General features: G+C 60.8%; 1 protein-coding gene and 1 pseudogene across 4 annotated transcripts in view; one reads left to right on the forward strand and one right to left on the reverse strand.

Annotated features, from left to right (window-relative positions):
* Positions 1-9,226, forward strand: part of MAFK (MAF bZIP transcription factor K) — a 12,877-nt gene continuing 3,651 nt past the window's right edge. Inside the window, exons 1-2 of one of the 4 annotated variants that reach the window (XM_039470185.2) lie at positions 1-204; positions 9,055-9,134. In XM_039470185.2, the coding sequence (XP_039326119.2) occupies positions 9-204; positions 9,055-9,134 (276 nt within the window). In that variant the 5' untranslated portion in view covers positions 1-8. Of the gene's footprint in view, positions 205-3,436; positions 8,382-8,939; positions 9,135-9,226 lie in introns of those variants that run through there. The other 3 variants (XM_039470171.2, XM_074406786.1, XM_074406790.1) reach the window with 3 other exon arrangements.
* LOC101037246 (uncharacterized) lies at positions 3,202-4,070 on the reverse strand (annotated as a pseudogene).

The raw sequence follows: 9,226 nt of genomic DNA on the forward strand, positions 1-9,226 counted from the left end.
GGTGTCAGATGTTGGGGAGCCGGGCGGGCAGGCGGGCACGGCGGCGGGCGGCGGGCGGCCGGGGGGACTTGTTCTTCGCGAAGTCTGAGCCCGAGCGCCAGGCGGCGGTGGCGGCCGAGGGGAGCGCGAGAGTGAGCGCCGGCGCGAGGACAGCGCGTGCCCGCGAGGAGCCGCTGCGCGCTCGCGCCACCCGCGCGACGCCAGGTGAGGGGCCGCGGGGCGGCTGGGCGGCCGGGCAGCGGGGCGGGGGCGCGGGGCCGGGCCTCCTGGCCGCTGAGTCACAGCCATCCGGGGGCGCTGGCCGGGGGTGGCGGGGCGGGGTGCGCAGGGCCCGAGACTCCCATGTGGCCCACGGGGCGGCCCGCGCACCTGCCCAGGTGGGTCCCGCCCCGCAGGCCAAGGGGGCTTCCCCGAGCCCGGCGCCCGGACGCGAGGCTCCCTTCCCTGATCGTGCCTCCCGGGCCATGCTTGCAGTGCCCGGGGCCCTGGGGCGTGGACACCAGACCTGGGGGAACGGGGGTCCCCATGGGGCGGGGGCGCGCACCGGGCCCGCGCCTTCACACCTGCGGGGGGCGGGGCGGGCGCCACGTGCGGGTGGCGCGGGGAGGGCGCGGGCGCGTGGATTCCCTGGGGCTTCCGCCCCAGCGTGGCTTCCGCGTGCGCCCTGGCCTGCCCCCCCGCTCTTCCTCCTCGTGACTGGCGGCGCTCTGGCCCAATGGAAGGGCCCACGCGCGCCCGGGGACTGGCTGGGGGTAACTGAGTCTCCCCAGAGGCGGGGTCCTGGGACTGGTGTAGCTCTCAGCCGCCCACCTGCGGGGGAGGGTTGCGGGAAGGAAGGCCTTGCAGGAGGCGGGAGGGGACAGGTGACAGTGGCCCCAAGGCGCGTATCCTTTTGCCCACGTGTGGGGCAGAGGCTCAGGTCTCTTCCAGCTGCCACTGCATAGGTTCTTCTGTGCCTCTGTCAAGTTCAGGAAACTGTGTGTATGTGCCTGTGACTGTGTGTGTGTGTATGTCTGCACAGCCTCTAGATCCTGGGGGGGTGGAAGGAGGTGCCTCCGAGGAACCCAGAAAGCCAGGACCCGGCCTGGCCTTGGCCCTTGACCTGGGTCTGCCTGGGGCACAGCACTGGCCCTGCGCTGTGCTGCCTTCTCATGCTCATGCCCGGTGTGTTCTCGGGGCCTCCCGTGTGCCTCTCCCTGGTCCTGTGCCCCTGAGCATGCTGTTGGCTGGCTTCTTAACGCGGCTTTTGTAGCCGAGGCAGAAATCATATCCACTCACCATTCATTCACCAAGTGACCCACAGGCAGCCAGCCGCTCTCTGGCTAGGTGCCTGGCCTCGGGAAGATCCTGAGACTCAAACCCCCCACCCCCTGCTGGACATCGTGGGTTGGGGATATCTCTGGGATTCGGATATCTGGTTGAGCTCCGGCACAGCCCTTCTCGCCCCTCTGATTCTCCAGGGTGGGCTTCCAGGTCTCTTGACTGGCGTTGAGGTTTCAGCGTGTGTTGTAAGGGGATCTCCAAGATGGGGGTGGGGGAGAGCGGGGGTGGTTCGTGGTGTAGCTTCTCCAAGCCCAGCATCTTCAGGGACTTGGAGCTTTAAAAGAGCTGTGGGTGGGGTCTGGAGAGTGTGGGTGGGCGGTGCAGGTGGCTGGGACACACCTGCACCCTATTTGGGCATTAGCACCACTCGTGAGACTGTCTCCCCTCCTTAGGTAACCCAGCAGGAATGTGTGTTTGATCTTGGTAGAGGGAGTCTACTCTTAAAACTAGACCTCTCATTCCAAAATAAGACATTTATTCAAGCAAAAACACAAACCAGACTTCTCCTGCCTTTTAGCCTTGAACTCAGCCAGGTCTTTGAGGGGCTGGTTCCCTGCAGTGTTGTTGACTCCCCAGGTGCCGGCAAACGCGGGGAGCCAGCGTTTACCGAGGGTCGGGCTGTCAAGGCGCCAGCCTTTCTGTGCACCCGGAAGGCTGCCGTTTCGGGCCACTCTGTGTCTACAAGGCGCGTGCTTTCACCCACGGGGCTCGCCGATGGCCGTGGCGTTTGTTTACAGTCTCTGGCAAAGCTGTTTACCACCCAGACCGAGAAGAAGTTGTGCCTGTTCCTGTCCCAGCTGTTTCTGAGTCTAAAGGTTTCTGGAGTGGACTTTCTGAGTTTCGGGTCCAGTCCACACGGGAAATGGAAATCTGGCCAGCTGGGAGGACGCTCCGTGTGGCTGCCTCTCCACAGTAAACAGTGACTCACTGCTCCGTCCCCACCCTCCCTGCTCTCCGAGAATGGAAGATGCTTTTCCCTGCTGTTTATTTTTGCTTTTTATAAGTCACAGAGTCGTCATGTTTCCGCTTTCCTACAGTTTCAGGAAACTGGGATTGTCGTCTTAAAATCGGAGTTTAGAGCAGGTACACATGAACCTGAGTGGCCACACGCCCCGCCCTGACCGGCCACTCTAGATGAGGAAACCCAGGCCATGACATCTGCTGGCCTGGCCCCAGGGCCGGTGGGGTCTGGTCTAGAGCCTGCCTGCTTCTCCACGCTGTGTGTCGGGCACGTTCGGGAAGGTATTGGGGTGGAGGCTGCCCTCTCCCTGCCCTCCTGTGTGGGTCTGGCTCATCTTGTGCAGTGGGGGCTCATGTAGGCTGTAGGGAAGACATACCCCCTGCTTACAAGGAGCTCACCATGCTGTGGGGAGGCCCCCTGTCCCCAGAAGGATCTAGAACCAGGCCTTGGTAGAGGGTATTTGCCTACGTGAGGACAATGGAGAGTGTTTCTGGAAGAAGCAGGGCTTGAGGGTGGGCAGGAACCATGTGCTCAGTGCAGATAGTAGGGGGATCAGAAACCTGCCACGGCCTTGGGACCAGGGAGTTCAGGTTCGGGAGGAACCCCAAGCCTGTGTTGCTGCATGTGGGGCACCAGGATCAGGGTGAGGGCATCCCATTTGGCCAAAGCTGTAGTCCAGTCAAGAGAAGTTGGAGGCCGGGTTCGGGCAGGCAATGCTTGGGGACTGGGACCAAGCCAGGTCAGTGAGTAGACAAGGAAAGGAGAGAGGGTTGGGGCCACACCACTGAATGATGCTGTTGGGGGCTGGGGGGGGGGCGGCGTCTGGGCCCCCTGCAATGCCCCTGGCTGTACTTGGAGGCTGGAGGAGCTGGGTAAAGCTCCAGGGCAGGCTGGGGAAGAACAGGATGCTGATGGGGAGCAGAGGCCGAGGACGGGAGGATGGTATGGGAGCCAGGGCGGGGACTGGAGCGGGTATGGTGTGTTCTGCAGTTTGCTCTCTGCTGCTGCAGCTGCCTGAGTCACCTCTGGATGTAGCGGGATGACACAGCTTCCTCGGACTGCAAATGCAAGGTGACCAGATGTCCTCCAAGCTGGGCTGACAATTGTGGCTTACTGGAGGGCGGCCAGCCAGGGCCAGGTTGCAGCCTGGTGCGGGCCGGGCTAGGGGGACCAAGAGGGGTGCCTCCTGCATGCTGAGGGGGGTTGTGTCCAGAACAGCTGGACCGTGGGGGCCCTCGCAGTCTAGGACCTCATCCTCAGTAGGATGGGTGTCTGGCTGGTCTCTGTGACCAGCCAGGGCTGCAGTTAGTCGGTTGATACCTGTTTGACAGGCGCCCACTGGGTACCAGCACCACAGTGGCCCCACCCACCCTTGTGGCCCACTGTTGGGGGTGCCTGCCTTGGAGTCTGTTGCTGAAAGGCTCCCGGTAGAGGCTGGCATGCCCTGGGTGGCCTCTGGTTGTGTGGATTGCACCTGTCGTGGGAGTCACAGGTGAGAGAGGGTGGGACGGCAGCTGCTGATGAACCCAAGCCTCTTGCACAGGACACTCCTCCTCTGTTCCTGGGCCGCCTCAAGCCCCTCCTCCCTCTCCTGCATCCCACATCCTTCTAGACCCATCCATAATGGAAGTGGAAGGGCCACTCTGTCTTGGTCAGACTGGCTAGGTGGCTGAGGGGATGGAGCGTGCGTGGAGTCTCTGTTGTCATTCACCCCTTGGGAAAGAGCAGGTGACCTATCCAGAGCCCCTGTGCTGGCCTCAGAGAGTGAGTGGTGGCCCGGATGCATCCTGTCATCTGAGAAGAATCGGAGCCCCGAAGCCTTGAAATCCCTGTCTCCATGGGCATCCTCGCCCAGGACTGTTCAGAGGGGTCATCCAGCCCTTACCTGCCCTACTCACTTTGTTCTCATTTTCTCTCTCTCTCTCTTTTTTTTTCCTTAAGAGACAGCGTCTTGCTCTGTCACTCAGGCTGCTGGAGTGTGGTGGTACAATCACAGCTCGCTGCAACCTTGGCTTCCCGGCTCAAGCAAACCTCCCAGCTCAGCCTGCTGAGTAGCTGGGACCATAGGCGTGTGTCATCACACCCGGCTATTAAAAAATTTTTTTTCTTTGTAGAGACAGGGCCTTGCTATGTTGCCCAGGCTAGTCCAAAACTACTAGGCTTAAGCATTCGGCCTCCAGAGGTGTTGAGATTCCAGGCAAGGACCACCGTGCCAGTCCCAACTTTATGCATAAAATGTTCCCTCGTGGACCCCAAAGGTGGTCCTTCTCAGCTTGTGCCAGCACACCAAGAGATGTCAGGGCTGTCAACCCCTCACTGAGTGGGGTCAGACCCATGGGTGACCAGTGAATATTTGCTGGGATTTAAAAAGTTAAAAATGGCTGGGCATGGTGGCTCACGCCTGTAAGCCCAACACTTTGGGAGGCTGAGGCGGGAAGATGACTTGAGCCCAGGAGCTTGAGACCAGCCTGCGCAGCATGGTGAGACCCTGTAAAAACAATTAAAATTCTCGGTGTGGTGGTGCTCACCTGTAGTTCCGGCTGCTCGGGAGGCTGAAGCAGGAGGATTGCTTGAGCCCAGGAGGCCTGCAGTGGGCCATAATTGCACCACTGCACTCCAGCCTGGGTGACAGAGTGAGAACTCATCTCTATTTTTTTTTTTTCTTTTTTGAGACGGAGTTTCGCTCTTGTTACCCAGGCTGGAGTGCAATGGCACGATCTCGGCTCACCGCAACCTCCGCCTCCTGGGTTCAGGCAATTCTCCCGCCTCAGCCTCCCGAGTAGCTGGGATTACAGGCGTGCGCCACCATGCCCAGCTAATTTTTTGTATTTTTAGTAGAGACGGAGTTTCACCATGTTGACCAGGATGGTCTCGATCCCTTGACCTTGTGATCCACCTGTCTCGGCCTCCCAAAGTGCTGGGATTATAGGCGTGAGCCACCACGCCCGGCGAGACCTCATCTCTAAAGTGAAAATAAAAAAAAACCTGACTCTTCGGTTGCTGAGGTGGCTGCCTGGACTCACCTGCTCCTGAGAGGGCAGTTCTGGATGGCTGGCCCTGGGCTGTCTGTCCTGCCTGCCGGAGGCCTGGGCTCCAGATCTTCATCCTCTAGGAGGTTCCTCCGTGGCGGAGCTGCCCTGCCCTGCGCTGTACGGAGCCCAGACCCTCTGTCTGCGTCCTGAATGGAAGCGTCCCGGCTCCATCACTTATTCCCAGCTGCAGCCACAGGAGTCATCTCTAAGGCTGCTGGCGGTTCCTTTTCCTTTATTTTTTATTTATTTTTTGAGACAAAGTCTCACCCTGTCATCCAGGCTGGATTGCAATAGCACGATCTCAGCTCACTGCAACCTCCACCTCCCTGGGTTCAGGTGGTTCTCCTGCCTCAGTCTTCTCAGTAGCTGGGATTACAGGCACCTGCCACTGTGCCTGGCTGTTTGTATTTTTAGTAGAGACAGGGTTTCACCATGGCCAGGCTGGTCTTGAACTTCTGACCCTGTGATCCACCCGCCTCGGCTTCTCAAAGTGCTGAGATTATAGGCGTGAGCCACTGTGCCCAGCCTCCTTTTCCTTTAGAGGAAGTGATTTCTCCCGCTGAGCTTTGTTTAGATGTATGTCATGTTGAGGTGTCTGGCTTTACGTTGAAATCCCTTCTTCTGCCATCAGAAAACCAGTCACATAAAAGGTGTTCCAGGTTATAGGTGGTGCCGGAGAACTTTGCTGCCAGGGACTGGGGTGGGGGGTGAGGGGTGAGGGGGGGTGATCGCTGCACCCTTTACCTAGGTCAGTGGTTAGGACTCCATAGCAGAAACTCAGACTCGCCTACCCAGGCCCCCAGCTGTGACGCTGACCACTGCGCTTCTTGGGTGACTCTGTGGAAACCCAGAGAGCTCAGGGGCATCAGGGGCATGTGTGGCAGTGCTGGCGTTTTGTTAGCTGGTGGTCATAAGACAGAATGCCAGGGCCTCGCTCCTTGGGGGTGCTGGGGAGGAACTTGGTTGAACTACTGACCAGGTGCTGATGCAGTGGCCCCTGCCTTGGGCCCCAGGTAGCGGGAGGCTGGTGTCACAGTGTCTTTGGGACCCCAGGCACAGTTTCCCCCTGGCATGATACCCTAAGGCTGCGTCTTTGGCCCTGGGGTGGGAGCCCTTTCTGCGTGTGCTCTGGCAGCCCTTGAGGCTGTGTGAGGGCAAACGATTTACAAAACCCCTTTTTAGGGCAGTCATCATTTTTAGATGAGTTGCTTTACAAACTTCTTTTGCACATGCAAAGCTCTTCTCTGAATCTCCTCCCAAAAGCAAGCTGTCGATTTTCTTGCCTCCGATGTTTAAGGCGACTTTAGGTTAATGCTACTTGGCTTTATCTCATTCGTGGTGGGGAGAGGTAGGCGCCAGCAGCATCCCATCCGTGCTGGGTTCCTGAGAGAGGCTTCGACACTTGGCTGGCCTGTCCCTCCTGTGTCGCCTCTCGGGGGTTGGCTACAGAGGCTCGTGGCTCGTCCGGGCTTTCTCGGCAGAGCAGAGTTGTGACCTGCCCAAGGAAGTGGGGGGCGAGCTTGTGAGTACAGCGTCGGGGCTGCCCAGGACCCCCGCCTCCCCCAGGTCTCTAGTTCCTCGGAGGGGCCCAGTGCAGCTGTGCCCTAAAGCCCTGGGGACTTGAGGGGAGCGAAGGTGTGCTCTAGCAGCCTTGGCAACCTTGACCTTGTAGAAGTCGTCAACTGTCCCTCCTGGGGTCGCCACTGGCTTCGTTTCACCTCTGTGACATCACAGGCGTCCCGGGAAGCCTCTCCTTAGTGAAAGGATCTCCATGCTGAACTCTGCCCCAGGTACCCGGCGGAGCCCTGCACGTCACCGTGGATCTGGCCAGACGGCCTTGTCCGTGGGACCTTCCTTTTCCGCCCAGCTCTGCTGCCACGGTGGGCAGGGGGCCTGGGGGCCTGGGAGCGGGTCCTTGCTGGGTGGGAGGCCGGGGTGTGTGGGAATGCGCGAGGCTCTGTAAACATCTGGTGACTCACCACATAGCTATGTTGTGGCCGGCCTGTGCACTGACGTGCTTACAGCAGAGCTGGAAGCGGTGCCCGCGGCCCCTCCCTCTGACATGGAAAAGTTTCTCATGGTGCTCCCAGCCATAGGCATCTGCAGGTCCCCACAGTGGCTGAGGCAGCCGAGTCCCGGCTTCTCCACTGTTACACTTGCCCCAGAGTGGGTGTGGAGGAGCCTGGAGCCCACCTGGCCTCCTCCAGGACGGGCTGATATTGTCCTGTGCCATCTACGTCAGTGCCCTGAGAGGAGCTGGCCTTGGCAAGGGCGGCGGGCTCCACAGTCTGGTGTGGGACCGTCTCGCTTATGCGGTCCTCTGGTTGTGGGGGTGGGTGCGCTGCAGGGCTGGGACCCCAGTCGGAGGCAGGGCTGGAAGGTGAAGGGATTTGGGCCCGAGGGCTCCCTGGCACAGGGTGGGGGGGTCCTGGGCTGGCAGGGAGGGCAGGATGGGGTCACCCCCCACCCACAGTGCCCATGTCCAGGGGAGGTGTTGCCCAAGGACACCGCCCACCACCATGTGCCACTCTGATGTTCCTTCTGCGGGAACTCATGTCTGGTATTGGGTGTGGGAGTGGGTGTTGTGAACCCCTGTCCTACAAGCAGCCCCGCGCCCTCCGCCCGCCTGTCCCAGCTCCGGGGTACGAATGAGTTTGTTTACTGCCTGCCAGCCTCGTGATGTCTGTGCAGCCTGACCTGAAGTCAGGATCATTTTTTGGGCTTCTCGGTTTCCATGACGACCGCGAGGGCTGGCTCGGTCCCAAGGTCGCCATGGTAACTATCGGAGGGATCATGCCGGGGATGCTTTGGCTGGGTTTTTCATGAATGATTAGAATGTGTGACACAATGCAGACGTGAGGACGGCGGGGGCGGCGGCGGAGACGGCTCCCGCCAGACAGTCTAACACTCGGCGAGGCAGCGGCTCCCCACCTCCCAGGTCTCTGGCTGCGGCGCCCGACCCACTGCCCCTCAGGGGCCCCACAGCCCCTCGGGCCGCAGGGTCTTCGTTCGGGGGCAGCTTAGGTGGAGGTGGTGATGTCACAGCTACAGCGGCTGGGGCCGTGGTAGGTGACCTGTGGCCTGCGGGGAGGGTGGGGCAGGAAGGCGGCTGGGGCCTCACCCAGGCCCACCTTGGGGGAAACCGGCGATGGCAGGGGCTCCGCTGAGGCCCCCTCTCAGGGATCCAGGCTGCATCCGGAGCACTGGAGTCTTTGCCAGGGTAGGGTCGCTGTCCAGTGGGGCCTTGGGGCCAGCACAGCCGTCTTGGGGGAGGGAGGTTTCGCCAGCGGTCACTTTGGTCTTCGGGATGGAGCACCTCGTGTCGCGCGGGTGTAGACGTCTCGTCTGACCTCAGGGAGAGTCAGAGCAGGAAGCAGCCACTGCTGGCACCTGCTGGTCACCCCACAGCGCCGGTGGCCACAGCCCAGGCCCACAGGGCAGCAGGGGGCTGCATGTGGCTATTAGGCTCTGGGGTGGGGGGTCCCAGCCACTCTTCGGACAGTGCTAGAGCGTGAGGTGTGGCCAGGCCACCTCCTGGAACCCTGGGCAGAGGCAGAAGCTGGGCCAGGATGCCCTGGGGAGCCCCTCAGGACGGGCCGGATGGTGCCCCGTCTTGTTTTCAGGGTGCTGTGATCATCCATCCCAGGCTGAGGAGGTCCCTGCGTGGGACGTGGCCACCCCGTCATGCACCTCCGGCCCTGACCTGCACTGGCTTCTCTGCTTGCCTGTGTTTTCCAGCAACGAGTTCCAGAGAGCTCTGTCCTGGTGACTGTGCCCAGGTTATGACGACTAATCCCAAACCAAACAAGGCATTAAAGGTAAGGCTGGCTCCAGGCAGGCCCCATCTCAAACACGGGTGTGGAAAAGGCCCCCCGGCTTGACACCCCGGCTTCCCAGGACTGCCCTGAGC

The sequence above is a fragment of the Saimiri boliviensis genome, chromosome 1 (genome assembly GCF_048565385.1).
Source record: "Saimiri boliviensis isolate mSaiBol1 chromosome 1, mSaiBol1.pri, whole genome shotgun sequence".
Lineage (NCBI taxonomy): Eukaryota > Metazoa > Chordata > Mammalia > Primates > Cebidae > Saimiri > Saimiri boliviensis.